Below are 14,570 nucleotides of genomic sequence, written 5' to 3' on the forward strand. Positions count from 1 at the left end.
AAACATGAGTCTAACACCAGATTTATTCCCTTAATACACCTGGTAACCAAGTGGATACTGTGTAGTTGCATACCTGTCATGGGAAGGAGGACCCAGGGTTTCATTATCTTGATTTGAAACATGCCGAGGGCCTCCTCTTCTATCAGCTTTATGACTACAACCTCCAGGCTAAATAAACCAGCGTTGACACTTCGCTACCTCTGAAGTGCACAGCCTACAGGGCATGACCGGAGATCCCCTGACAGATTTGCATCAATCACACAAGATAAACAAATCAGTTGATAACGAAGAATACCGAGACTGAGGGGACACAGCGCGCTACACCTTTTGAGGTCTGTAGTTGTAAACAAATGCAAGTGTTTCCCGCAGAACATTTGCTATGCAAGGTGTGTGGAGGGATAGCACACACCAGAGGCATGTGACTATCATCATGGGAAAGGCAGTGTCGTCTAGTTCCATAAGAAAAAAAGAAAACCCCAAAAATAAATAGCTTAAACATACTTTTTTTTGGTAAACACCATCAGAGATTACATTCACAATACAAAATCCTTATCTCTTTAGGACCTAGTCAATGTGTCCACCTCAACTATAAACTGGTGGGGGAAACCTTGAAATGGAGTGACTTCGTCTTTGAATTCTGTCTCTGTTATGAGTAAGTTACCTCTACCATTACCCACAGCAATCACTCACTCTCCAAGCAGGCAGCAAATTCTTCTCATTATAAAAGGTCACGACAGTTTGGGATAATCCCTGAAACACAATTCTCACAGTTGAAAGCGGAAAGTGAAAACAATTAAATGTGCATCCTCCACTTGGTGTTTTGGACCCATTCGCAAGGCTTGTTTCCTTCTCCTTTTTTTCTTTCGGCAGCAGTGTTATTCGCTTCCTTTTCTTTAGCGTTGAGCTCTCTACACCATCAGGCTCTCCAAACAGAAATGGAAGTCTTACTTGCATCAAATGAGATGACGCATGTAGTAAATGCCAGGTGTCTTGTGAGATTGATATGTCCAGATTTGATCCACAGCCAATTGTTCAATTTATATAGGGCCATGTTGGCATTTGTGCAGGTGGTCTCCTTTCACCTCCTCTCTGCCAACCCTAGCACCATGAAAATGTGACTGGTGACCAGTTTTTGTGTCACCCACCACATGTCTATAACCAGTGACACCAACCTTTACATCCACCACTCATCTGCTGCCATGCATGCCTATATAGTAGCTTGCCACTTCAGTTTATCCATCTATTCTAGATTATAATCCACATAGGAAATAAATCACAAACATACCAAAGTTTACATTTCTTCTTAAAGAGGCACTATATATTTTTCAGCACTGAACTGCAAAAATGGCTCGGCTTCTCATGCCAACGGATGGCATCCAGGCAGGAGGGTTGCCATCTGTTTCCCAGAATTTCCAAATCCAAATCTCTCCCCAGCATTACTCAACACTGTAACCTGAATCAAGAGATACTGGGCAGCATGTATGATCAACCTAAAAACCCCTCCAGGCTTGACCAACTGCCAACATACCAGTTGTCATGAGTGCCCCTAACATGCATGCCTGGGCCTAGTGCAACTATCTTGGCATTAGGGATTTCTTGGTAGCAAGCTACCATAGTTTATACATTCAGGCGTAGCAGAGGCAATAGAATTCTAGATCCATCCCCCAGAAGCATAAGGCCATTGTCAAATATTAAAAAAAAAAAAATGATCACAGACAGAACACAGTAAAATATGCTGAATGGGAGTAAGCACTTACCTGTCAGTTATCGTGGACTGTGTGCCACTCATTGGGCTTTCGTATAATGTTCTTCAGCTTTTATCCAACTATCATTGTAATGTGTGCAATCTCCTTCGTGCGTTGGAAATGATGTTGCTCCTTGATGTCCAACCGTTGGGTTTGCAAAAGAAATTGTAATACTGTCAACAATAGCTTATTCCACTTCGAACAGTTCCAGAAATGTAGGTTGTTGTGAGGCTTCTCGGAGGACAGGAAATTGTTGCTGGAAGAAAACGATGGTTAGGCTACCGCGTACAGTAGCCTATTGCTATACTTTTGCACATGGAGAACTAATTAAGCCAGACCATCTACATTACAAAGGAATGCCAAATTACCCCAAAAGCTTTTTTGGTTGAAAAATACGACACTCGAGAGACAACCTTTTACACGGTCTGCACTGATCCCTCTTCCCCTAACTGTGGAAATATTTGCTAGAGATAGAGCTCTAACAGTGCGTTTTGTAATTGTGTTTCCAGCTACAATGTAGCTTACTTGACAGCTTCACCTTAATTCTTGTCTCATTGGAACTCTGGTCTGTCATACAAAAAGATCGAACGCTATTTTGCTGTCCAAACGTCACTCGGTATTACTTCGTGTCAATGACCACATTTCTCTACAGATATATCCCCCATCTTTCAAAGAGTTTCCAGTTACAGCCGTTCCCAGACACGTTTGAAGAGTTATGTCTAAGATTTCCGAAAAGTGTTCTGCATCCGCTGAAGCCTACAAGTTGAACTTTCCCAGCATTAACATTCTAACCACACGTAAATTGCACATCTTCCGTTACTATCTGTACGTGGTCTTTTCGGCTAACACAGGCCTCTTGAGGTGAACACAGGATGGAAAATATTGAACAAAACAGCACTTTGCCGCTTTGCTATCCGGAGCGATAAACTTTTGGATTGTTCCAGGGGGTAGAATATTACATGTTACCCGTGTGTGATTCTTCAGTCAGTGCAATTCCATCGACCGGAATTCCAAACTAGCTAGAACTCTTCAGTCCGAGATTTTCGGGAGAAAACTTCCGAATCCTTTGATGTCAAGTCAGTAGAGTTTGTTCGCAGGCGGTTTTGATGTCCAGATTTAGTGAACGTGCTCACGGCGCATTTGTTCCCGTAAAAGAGAAAATAATCGATTCATCTTAGATGTCCAATACATGTTAACTCCAAGACATTTGTGAATGCATTGATGGCTGAAAACTTCAAGCTTAGTCATTTAGTCGAGTCCTTCCCCTCCTTGTCTCCATGTTTTCCCCAAATCCAGCACTTTTTTGTCGTATTGTCCTCTCTGTGGAAAATACGCCTATAACAATTTGCAAAAATAAAAACTATGTCGTATGAAAGGTTACTTTACCGCTGCAGCTAATTTTCGGCGCCCATTATGTTGCCGCTGAGAAAATATTTAAACCCCAAATAATTCCTGACTTTGAGTAAATTGCATCCTCAGATTCCTACGCTTTGCCGACATTTCTCTCTACGGGGTATCCCTCCGCCGAAAAATAATCACCCTGCCCCGCATAGCAGGTCCATAGGATAAGGAACGCAGCAGTTGATTTTGACTGCCCCTCCCTGCAAAGGTCCTCTGAAGCCATCTTTCAGTAACCCTACTAAGTAGCAATTAAAACTTTCCTTTAAACATAAAAACATTCAAACAACAAAAAGCTACAGAGACTATTCTGCGCCAGTGATTTTCAAATGGTGCCCTGAAGGTATCCCAAGTGGGCCTTGAAATAATTTTATGAAAAAAAATCAAAATAATATTTGTGAGGGTGCTGCTGTTGACAATATATTTCAGTTTTATTGTTTATTGGACCAGAGATGGCCCCCAAATATTTGTGAAAATGTCAAGTGTGCCCCAACACACTAACCCACACAGGCTTCGCAAAAGTCTATTAGCCAAGAAAAAAACCTACAAATCCCCAAAACTAGTAGCCTGCAACAAAAGTAAACATAGCATATGTATATTTTTGTTCATGATGTCAGACTATTATTTGTTTGTACTGTATAGACCTACATAGCAAATGCAAAGTGGTGAACAAATGAAAACTAAAGTGGCAAAGGGTTGAGTCATTCAGTCATCTGAAGCACAGGGACTTTTATTTAAAACATGTTTATGATTTTAGTTCAATATCAATTTTATTCTCACATTTGAATTACTCTGGGTGACCAACACCACTCAGCAGTATAATACAGCTATTTTGTATTGGGGCCTTTAAACATGTTAATGGGTAGGCATAGTGTTATTCAAACATACATAGTCTATGTTACTTTATTCAATCATGGAGGGGGTTTCCATGTAACTGGATCTCATTCAAAACACACATCAGCACTGTTTATTTACTAACTACAAAAATATCTACCTCCTGAAAATTGCTAAGTTTGAAAATTATGTCAAATCACAAAAAACAAAGCTGGGTCACAGATGAGTCACACGCTAAACAACAAAACAACAACAGAACCCAGAATTTCATTACATCCATTCCAACAGCAGCAGCACCACTATGTTATTCATTAAGAGTTCCACTTTGGTGTCACTGCTTGTCCAGTCCAGGCCTGGTCCCATTTCAATTACCTCTTCTCAATACTCCCCCTAGCACTCACTCCTGTGGGTGCATATGAACGTGTGTGTGTCCCAAACCCTTTTGGGACACACTACGGAGTGAGGAGAGATGGGACTAAGGCTCAGCGAGCGTCATTTCATTTGAGGGTGAAGACTGTGCACATCCAAGGAAAAGGTGCAGGACAGAGGCTGACTGAAAGTTTGGAGGGAAGAGTCGACACATTTGAAATCCTTTTTCCTTGATTCCTTGATTTTTTTATTCCATGGCAGAACTATGTTTCAAGCATTGTCTTCATCTCTGACCGCACACATAGCCTCTTTGTGCAGATTGGGTCGCCGGCGGGCCTTTTCACTATTTGCTGAAAATACTCAACTACATCATAACAACACTGCTATGACATTACAGAGAGCCTTAAGTAACAGATTAAGACAAAGCCATTGCAATTCTGGTGACAGTGGGGTTATACCATAGGTTCTGCATAAAGGGGTTGAAGTAATTTTTCTTTGATTTTTTGATGAAAAAAAATTGATTCTTTGCTAAAAAATCAAAGAACAGAGGATTTTAAGTGTGCAGACTCCTCACTCCAAACTTAGAGTTCTTTCATCACTGCAGGTGAGGCTTCCCATTGGCCACGTCCAGCAGCTGGCGTCGCTCCTGCCAGCGCTTGTACTTTCCGCAGCTCTTGCGGATGGCGAAGCGGACAATGTCCACCATGAAGACGCAGGAGATGGTGTAGATGGACAGACCGCTGGCCTTGATGTACCAGCGGGACCGGGGACACGTGACTACGGCGTGCAGCATGCCCGCGCCGAAGCCGATGCGGACGACCAGGAAGAGCAGGATGAAAAGGAAGTCCACTACGTCCCCCACCAGCGTGTCATACTTGCCCAGGCGCTTCAGGAACCACCTGAAATGAAATGAGGCAAAGTACAGCTGTGTAGGTTACCCTGTCATGCTGTCAGATGTCTTGGTCAAACCAATGGCAGTGGTGGACGGGTAGCCTGGATTCAGACGGTACAATCCAGTGCCACATGTAGCGTAGCAAATGACTTGGTTATACTAACATGTCCAATTAGGCCATTTTGACATGTAAAGCCAGGTGTTTTTGGAATATGCAGCACTGTATTATAGCTGAATCTGAATCCAGGTTGCCCATTATTGTCCACTTGTTTAGTGTGCGCTAAGGCAGTGGTTCCCAACCTATGGGTCGGGACCCAACCTATGGGTCGCCAAAGATCCACGGGGGGTCGCGAAGCCCTCTTGAGTTTTAAGGGGTTTCATTTTAATACCATATGTAGCCCATGTTGAATAAATGACAAATGCATAGAAGCAACAAAATTTAAGTGCTACATTAAACATTTATTCTGTTTTTGAACAAAGACGAATTGAGGAATAAAATTATGACTAAAATGAGTTTTCGGAGGAGACAGAGCGTATCAAGTGACTTCCTCTCATGCGGGCGCTGGGTCACCAAAGCTTACAATAGTAAAAACATGGGTCCCTGAAGAAAAAGGTTGGGAACCACTGCGCTAAGGGGAGCAGTGATATTGTCTTTTTTATCTGTTGCTTTCTGATGTGTTTGCTTGTGTTTCATGTCTGATGCCAAAGCAATTGCCCTGCAAATATAGTTGACGAATGGGAAGATAGATGGGTTGGAAATGGCCCAGGCCAGACGCGCACCTGGGTTCCCATAGTAAGTAGTACATTTTATTTCTAAAGCACATTTAAAAACAGTGCAAAACTGACCAAAATGCTGGACAGAGTCTGGCCACGTAGGCCATCCATGGCACGGTGCAATAGCATGAAGTGCCCCTGGCCTGCACCTCTTGACAATAACGTTGCCTACCAACTAGTAACCTGGCCAGATATTCATTCTGCCTCCTAACACTGTGATTTCTTTAGCCCATCAGCCAGGCTTAAAGGTAATGAGGTTCAGATGGTCAACTGACTTGGCTGGAGTTAGCATGTGGCAGGGCTTTTACTTTCTGAGACCGGTATGCTCAGCAGAATAAAGTTTCTAACCTACTAACCCGATAAAAAGAAAAAAAAGTCCACTTCAACCAGGATCTGCTCCCACATATTTTTTTAAGTGACCTTTCAGAATGAGTGGGAGCAGACAAATCCTGGTTGGTTGAAGCTGATTTTTTTCCCCTTTTCATCTGGTTATTTGGTTGTCCTGCAGGTCAGATGTTGGGATGTGCAGGCTTTAACCAACTCCTTCATTTTTAAAAAATATATATCTTTAGGGGCTTTTATGCCTTTATTTGATAGGACAGTCTGAGATGGTGACAGGAAGCGAGTGGGACAGAGAGACGGGGTGGGATCGGGAAATGACCCCGGCTGGACTCGAACTGGGGTCCCCGTGTGCATGCAAGCCCAAATGTGGGGGGCTTAGCACGCAGTGCCACAGCGCCCCCATTAACCGACTCCTTCAATCTACTGACCTGGACTGCAGAAAGGGGTTGGTGACCTCGCTGCCCAAGATGACGGCGCAGGCCTCAGTGCCGCACTTGCCCTCGGCCAGCGTCAGCAGCATGGCCAGGATGGTCAGCACGTGGTGGGCCAGCATCACGGGGCCCTCCGTGCGGAAGTACATGCACCAGCCCATGTCGAAGACAAAGTAGCCCAGGCTCACCAGCAGGGCCAGGATCTGCATGGGAGTGTTGAGCACGCCTGTGTGGGATGGAGAACATGATGATGGCAGAGATGAGAGAAAAAAAACTATGTGGTTGATGAGAAGTTTGCAATGGAAATGAACAGAAATGTGGCAGCTTATAAACAGCATGTATAAGTGTAGCAAAGGGAAGTAGAGGTGCACCCGCCAGGACTCACACCCTGAAAATAAGTGCCAAAAAAGTGTTTTGAAGATTTTACATGTAATCCCTTGGATACCCCTTGGTCTTCCTATATCAATAAATAAACCAAACCAAACCCAGGCCTTTAGGGGTGCCATACTGAGGCTCTGACCACCATATCAAAGGGCTCTTTAGAGTAATGGTTAGAGGTCCAGTTTGGTATAACCCAGAAGGCCCAGGTTACATACTTTCAAATGTAGATCTACACTCAGTTCTTGTCATATACATTGGAACCACTGAGGCTACATTGCAAATCTTTGCACTCTGTGCTCTGTGTGAGGAATACAGTACACCCTGTATAGGGCACCAAAGAAAGTCCACTTTGAAATGTCACCTGTGTTTGTGTAGGGCCAGGGTCCATCGATGAAGGCTATGTAAGCCGTCAGCAGTACTATGATCACGCCATGGATGAAGGTGACCACCCTGCAGTTAAACTCGTATCCTCGCAAAGAGTTGACGTAGCAAATGAGGGCATACACACAGATCCAGCTAATGAGGCTACAGCCAAACCCCTCTAGCAATGTGAGTGCCATGCTGTGGAACCAAACCAAGAAGACAGTGAGATGGTCCCCATTTCAGAACCACTATTGTTTACAGTCATTACGTGCTTTCACATAAAATCAGAGTTTTATAAAGTACAAGTACTGTTACAGATGTAATTGCAACATTAGTAGTACATTAGTAATTGCATTACCACTTCTGAATGCAGCTACTGAAAGTAATATCATACTACGAGTGTTGTAATAATTACATCTGTAACAGTACTTCTACACTATACATACTGTACATCTGTGTAATAAGTTCATGATTAAGAATTAACAGACAGGATTTGAAGTCAGGTTAAATAAAAGAAAACGTTTATGCAGAAATGTGTTTACCTTTGAAATCACATAATACAGAACAATCATTTTAGCTATAATAATTGGCTACATAACACATTTATGGATATTTGTGAAAAGCTAGCATGCAATCAACCTGGCAATCAGTACAAGTGTGTTTTACCTTGTATCTCATGCCGTGCACACTAACATCCAGAGCAGGCATGTCATGCTTAACCTTTCATATCTCTCTTCATGTAGGCCTCAGTCCAACTCCATGCCTGCTGGTTCTCGATGATTAGGTCCTCCCTCGATATTATAAAAGCCCTCTCGCGGCGGTGTGATGCGGCATGTGAGAATATGTCCTCACTTTTTCCATTGCCGCAGACAGTGTGAGAGATAGAGCCACTAACTCATCTCCATCCCTTCCTCTGCTCCCAAGCCGCTTTAGCCTCTTATGAGATTAGGCTGTCTTTGCTCCCTAGCAGCATACGTGCACCAGGACTGAAGCAATGGCAACCACCCCACTTGGGGAGAGAGTCAGGCCTCTCGGACCAGGGTATGAAAACAGAGAAGGTCAAACAGATCAGTTGTCCCGGGCGCAGGGAGAGGAGGGGGAGGCCCAGAGAATTGGGTCCTCATTACGGTGTATGTATTGGTCGCAGGGCCCTATAGGGTGACTTTGTCCTGGGCCCAGGCAAAGCTATCAGCGGTCCTGTTTGGGGCTCTTACTGTAACTTGTGTTTACTGCTCATCTTCACCCCACACATTTAAGGAATTTCAGATTTGTGTGCTGTGGGGGGTGATGTGTGCAAGTGTAAAGGTCTTACATATGATTTTTTTTGTAACCTTTGACCTAGCTACCGGACATAACTTAAACTTTTGCTAAATCTGTTTTTTTCCATTGAACTGTTAAAGCACATTGAGCTACATGTCTTATATTAATTGTGTTATCCAATTGAAGTTATTATTATCATCATTATTAAATAATCATTAAATATTGAGTGTCATCTGATCATGACTTTATCATTACATATCTGTTACAACACGTCATGTCATGGTGTATGTATATTTTAGAAGATACATAGCTGAAGCACATAGAGTGTGCACATAAAGGCCCCTCTACCTGGTGGTACCTGCTGGGTAGAATGTTTTGGTTGTCTTCACGGCTGGCATTAAAGCAGCTCATGAGTTAAATCTCCCGGTAGTAACCCTTAAGCTGCGTCTCCTGACAGGTGATTCAGCGCGAGGAACCCCTCGGGCCCCTTTAGATCTGCCTCCAGGGAGGTGCAGAGGGGACATTTGTCCCTGGCCCAAGGAGACGGGGGGAACCCAAAATAGGGTGCTCATTACATTATGTGTACGTATTGGCAGGGTGGCCCTTTCAGATCGCGTTGTCCTGGACCTAGCTGGCCAAAGCTGTCAGCGGCCGTGATTGGCTATATCTCCAACTTAACCTCTCCAGGTTTGTCATTGACCCAGGCTCTGGGAGTTACCTCCTAACACTGATCATCCAAGCGGCGATTAGCACCAAGAGGGAGGGAGGTCCCGCTATTAACTTCCTTGCAGATTAGCCATTAGGCTGCAGGAGTCCCTGCACTGACCAACCTGATCATTTACACTAGAATGTCTTTTTTCTTTTTTTCCCCCCACACACAATAGCACAATTTTATGCGCAGGTACAGCAAATACTCTATCTCTATGTAAGGCAACGGGATGTCAAAGATAACGAATGCTAAACACTGGCTTTATTGCATTGACTGAGAATAGATTAACCTATTCTTCACTGATTGTACTATGTACATGGTCAACATGGGCTGGAGTTTGCCGACCCTATTTTTGCAATTACGCCTCCTTCCAAAAGCACCAGTTATCTACGTATATTACATTTTAAGGAACACCAGTAGTGACCCATCAGATGCCCACTCTTTTCTGTTGCCTTTTTGGACAGGACAGTGAAGGAAGTAACAGGAGATAGGGTAGGACTGGTAAATGATTCAGGCCGGATTCGAACTTGGGTCCCCATGAGTGTGTAACCCATTCATACCCCAACACACCCCTAGCCAGGCCGTGCCCTCCTAGTGACGCAACAGCTTGCGTTGCTACCAGTCAGGTCAAGAGTCAATGCAAGTAGTTTCTGAGTTCCAGCAAATACGGAAACTCCTCCCACTTTGTTGGGAAGCAAACAACAATTAGCAAACCAAGGGAGGCCATTTGGGAAATGCTGTTTGGGAAATGTTAATTGTTATGCTCTTGGTCAGACCAAGTCTCGAAGAGATTTGAAAGTCGATGATAATCAGACTAACACACCCCCACCACCAGGTGTCCACACTTCAGCTGTATGTAGAAGGCCTCATCATGCAAACTGTGTGAATGCATGAGTTCAAGGGTGAAGAATTAACTGCACAGGCTTACAGGTGGCCTGAGGCAGGAAGGTCTCCAGGGGCACGCAGCCAAAACAACAGCATGCACAGTCTAACATGATGTCCACAAGTTTCAAACGGTCAAATATCACGCTTTGGTCAAAAGCGTCTGCTAAATGTAATGTAATGCACATCCTAGCTGAAAAGGGGTATAGCGTCAAAACATGCGCTCAAGTAGGAGATTAAGATGACCAAGATAAAGATAAGGATGACCAGCACATTGATGACTTCCCTTTCGCCACGCCAGCCCCTCCTCAGACTAAAAGATTAAGCATGGTGGCCTGAAACCTAGCTCACACTACAATACAATGGTTTAAAGGGACACTCCACCCATTTGCGTTAGGCTTTCCATTGCTAGACACCAAGTCATACTTTTAAATGGTCGTGCAACACACTCTCAATTCCCCCTGAGACAGGAGAAATCTGTATTCACCTCTTAACACTTCCTCCTACAATGATGTAAAAATCGTCATTTTACATCATTCAGTGTTTCCCATACATTGAGGAAACTATGGCGGCCCGCCATAGTTTAAATTTGGCCGCCATAGTTTACGAAAATGTAAAAAAAAAAAAAAATTTAAACGATATCCGTTTTTGTTAAAACGATTTGAATTACGATTTTGAATTTCCTTCGCATTTTCCTCCTGGAGTAAATACATCCTAAAGACTCACAGAATGAGGGGAAAGCATTAGGAAGTGACCGTAAGGGTATTACAGATGATTCGTGTGTGCACACGTGTAACATCGGGTGAGTTAACAGAACATGTGCGCAACGATGCGTTATGACACGCCGATATGCGAGGATCTTCCTCCAAAATCGCTAGTCGCATGCATCATCGCTAACTGCGTTTACATCGCGTGCCGCGTGTAAGGGAAATGTTAGGCTAGTTGTTGACATGTATGGAATTCACTTCAATTTGTGCTGTTTCTTGCTTCAGTTGTGGACAAAACGATTGGCCAAACTCACAATAGAAAGCCTTTGCTGTGCTACTGTCCCAGAGAGCTGAAAAAAAAACCTTCATAGAAGAAGTCACACTTAACAGGGGTGTTAACCAATCCAATGAGTTCTCTCATTGCTCTCTCTCTCTCTCTCTCTCTCTCTCTCTCTCTCTCTCTCTCTCTCTCTCTCTCTCTCTCTCTCATAGTAGCCTACTATTTACCCATAACAAATGGTGAATTTCTGAGCCCTTTTTAATTTGTAGCCTATACCACTGAAGGCATGATAATGCTTCATCATATTTTAGAAATAGGGCCTATGTGCCTTTTATATACCAAATGTTTATCATTTTGAAATTGTTTCAGTTGTTTATGACTTGTGTATGACTGAAATTATCTCTGCATACTATCAGTGCTGCATTGCTTTGTAAAGATAGGCTATTCAACACACTTTAAAAACACTGAAAAGATACGGCCATAGTAGCCTACTGAAAACATTTTGTTCATAATAATGGTGATTAATAAATGGTGGTCTTAAATTTTCATACTGACATCCTTGAATTTGACTTGGTAGATCACGGCAGACCATCAACTTCAAAAGTAGATCTTGGTTAAAAAAAAAGGTTGGGCACCCCTGCTATAGAGAGAACCACAAGTGCTTGAAAGACAGGGATCAAAAGCCTAGTCAAGTTGTTGTAGTTTACTTGGGTTTGGGAGCAATATAAAAAACCTTCAGAGAAGGGACAGTTGGGATGAGTTTACTAACACTCCCTAGGCTTTGTTTTACAGTTGTAATGAGTTTGGTGACAGACCTTCATTGACACAGCAGAGGAGACATCGGGCTGCATATAGAAATTAATGTGTAATGAATGTGAATATAGACATAAATGTGTAATATGTTGTTCAGCCCTTTTAATGGGAGGAATTTGGAAAAAACTGGCCCTGTGACCAGCACCCCTCATGTAGAATGTGTACGCCTACAGATATGTGTGGGGGAAAAGGCATAGCCTACCCTCTAAGACCCTTTTTGTCTATGCGTTAACAATTTCACAGTGCTCTTAAATTCTTATCTCTGCTCCTATTTTGTTTTATTATTGTTTCCCAGACCCCTGCATGAGGGACGAATGAAACTGTGTTGTAAACAGAAATTATTCACTGTACTGCATTTTTTGACAATGACAATGTACTACTATTATACAAGTCATGGTCTACAGTTTCTCCATGCGCCAATGTCATACTGTAGTCATTGTTTTGCCGTTTTGCATTTACGCTGCAAGAATACACCCCCCCCCCCAAAAAAAAAAAGTGTGAGAAGACCCCCCCCCCCCCCCCCCCGGACAAAATAAACCCCGGCTGCCCCCATAGTTTCCCAAATTTCTGTGGGAAACACTGTCATTGTAGGAGGAAGTGTAAGAGAGGTGGATTTCTGTTGAGACTACAAGCCTTTTCCCCACCCTTTCAACCCTGCCCATAGGGGGTTGGACCTAATGTTCTAACACACCTATCACAGATCAGTGTGCCAGTGCTTTTGAAATCACTGGCATTAAGGCTCCAGTAAGTCACTGGCAGAGCTGCCTGGGGGTGGCCTGTGGAACTTGAGCATTGCAATGTATTATGGGGATTGTTGTCACAAATCCACAAGCACTAAAGTCATTTTCTGCCTTTTCTCGGCCAATAACGCACCAAATTAGAAATGTATGCTACTATTCTGCTACATAATATGACCCACTTTCAATACATATTCATGTCTCCACTGGTGGAATGCCCCTTTAAAAAAGGAGTTGAGTGCGGGTCATCTTTGCCTCACACAATGTCCGCAAAACGAGGGCATTTCCTTTAAAACTATATACTACCGTTATTTCAACAGGACAATTCAAGAGATGGCTGGAAGAAAAGGGGAGAGATTTGAGCTCGGCTGGGAAATGACAGAGGTCAGACTCGAACCTGCATCCCCATGGACAATAAAGTCCATACGTGGACAGGTGCCATTCTTTAGTTGGTGGCCATTTAGCCAGGCAAGGCTAAATGAATGATGCATTTTTTTCATTCGGTGATGATAAAGCAAGATTTTATTCACAGTAGTTGTGAACAGAGCTTTCTGTTAACTTTAAGATCTCATGCCTTAGCATCTACAAGTGGTTACCTCAGCCAGTTTATTGGCTCTGCCTATTTGGAGAGCACAGGCGCCCCCCATAGGTCACTCCTCATACACCTCCATCCCCATCCAAATCTGTCCTTAAGTCCTTTCCTCCATCCATATTTCACTGTTCAATCTATTTAATGCTTGTGTGTGTGTGTGTTTGTGACAGGGAGAATTAAAAGAGATTAAATGTTGACAGGACCAGTTCCTGAAATGTTGTTTTGCCATTTGTTTTGTTTAAGCATGCATTTCAAAAAGTTCCCAAGTTTCTTAAAATGAAAGATGTTCACATTCAGCGATCATGTTTTTGGAGACCTCCCCAATGTGTCCCAAAAATGTTAACCATTAAATTGAGTAGGTGTTAATTAAAAATATTTTAAATTTACATTTTGTTTTCTCAAAACCTTTTCTAGGACAACTCTCACCCAGGCACTGCTGATAAAGCAAATCACATACTATTCTGTAAGGATTTTTATGTCACATTCAGTGAATGTTCCAGGGGCCTCATGTACAAACTTACTTCCGCACAAAAAAGCTCCGTAAGTAACTTTCCACGAACATTTTCAGATGTAACAATACTGACTTAGCATGAAAAAGTGCACCTTTACTAAATTTCATGTGAAATTGGACATACCACATGAATCAGCATGAACACCTGTTTATGTGTGGAGTGATATATTTAAGATTTTCAGGCGCAAATGGATTTTTTCAGATATTCACTTAAGCAAAGATTCAGTAAGAAATCTACAGAAGTCTTTGTACATGAGGCCCCAGGTCCCATAATGTAGACTTAAGACATCATTGCAACTAAGCAGTGACAATCAAAAAGGTTGGATTAATGAAGAGGATCCAAAACCCGTCCATTCAATGCAAAAGTGTGCTCAGGTTTGGTCTCCTAAGGGGGCAGTCCCCTCCTCCTTCTATTTTTGAGGTGTTTGCACAAGTGCACCATCTGCAGCGTTAAGGGGACTCAATTTATTCTCAACCTCAGGACTCCTAAGGTCTCCTAACCGAAGGTCTCCTAAAGGGGCGTTCACCCGACATAAAGTGGATAACGGAA

At 43.1% G+C, this 14,570-nt stretch overlaps 2 protein-coding genes across 4 annotated transcripts in view; both read right to left on the bottom strand.

The window, feature by feature from the left end:
• arhgef12b (Rho guanine nucleotide exchange factor (GEF) 12b) overlaps nt 1-3,278 on the bottom strand; it is a 72,732-nt gene extending 69,454 nt beyond the window's left edge. For all 3 annotated transcript variants that reach the window (XM_063203964.1, XM_063203965.1, XM_063203963.1), the window contains exon 1: nt 1,758-3,278. In XM_063203964.1, coding sequence (XP_063060034.1) covers nt 1,758-1,789 — 32 coding nt within the window. In that variant the 5' untranslated portion in view covers nt 1,790-3,278. The remainder of the gene's footprint in view (nt 1-1,757) is intronic.
• Nucleotides 3,279-3,966: 688 nt separating this feature from the next.
• tlcd5b (TLC domain containing 5b) lies at nt 3,967-8,593 on the bottom strand. Its single transcript, XM_063203967.1, has 4 exons — nt 8,196-8,593; nt 7,528-7,727; nt 6,783-7,011; nt 3,967-5,245 (listed from the first exon to the last, which is right to left on the bottom strand). The coding sequence occupies exons 2-4, from the start codon at nt 7,724-7,726 to the stop codon at nt 4,942-4,944; spliced, it is 732 nt and encodes a 243-aa protein (XP_063060037.1). The 5' UTR covers nt 7,727; nt 8,196-8,593; the 3' UTR covers nt 3,967-4,941.
• Between the last annotated feature and the right edge of the window lie 5,977 nt (nt 8,594-14,570).

Source organism: Engraulis encrasicolus, chromosome 7 (genome assembly GCF_034702125.1).
Source record: "Engraulis encrasicolus isolate BLACKSEA-1 chromosome 7, IST_EnEncr_1.0, whole genome shotgun sequence".
NCBI lineage: Eukaryota > Metazoa > Chordata > Actinopteri > Clupeiformes > Engraulidae > Engraulis > Engraulis encrasicolus.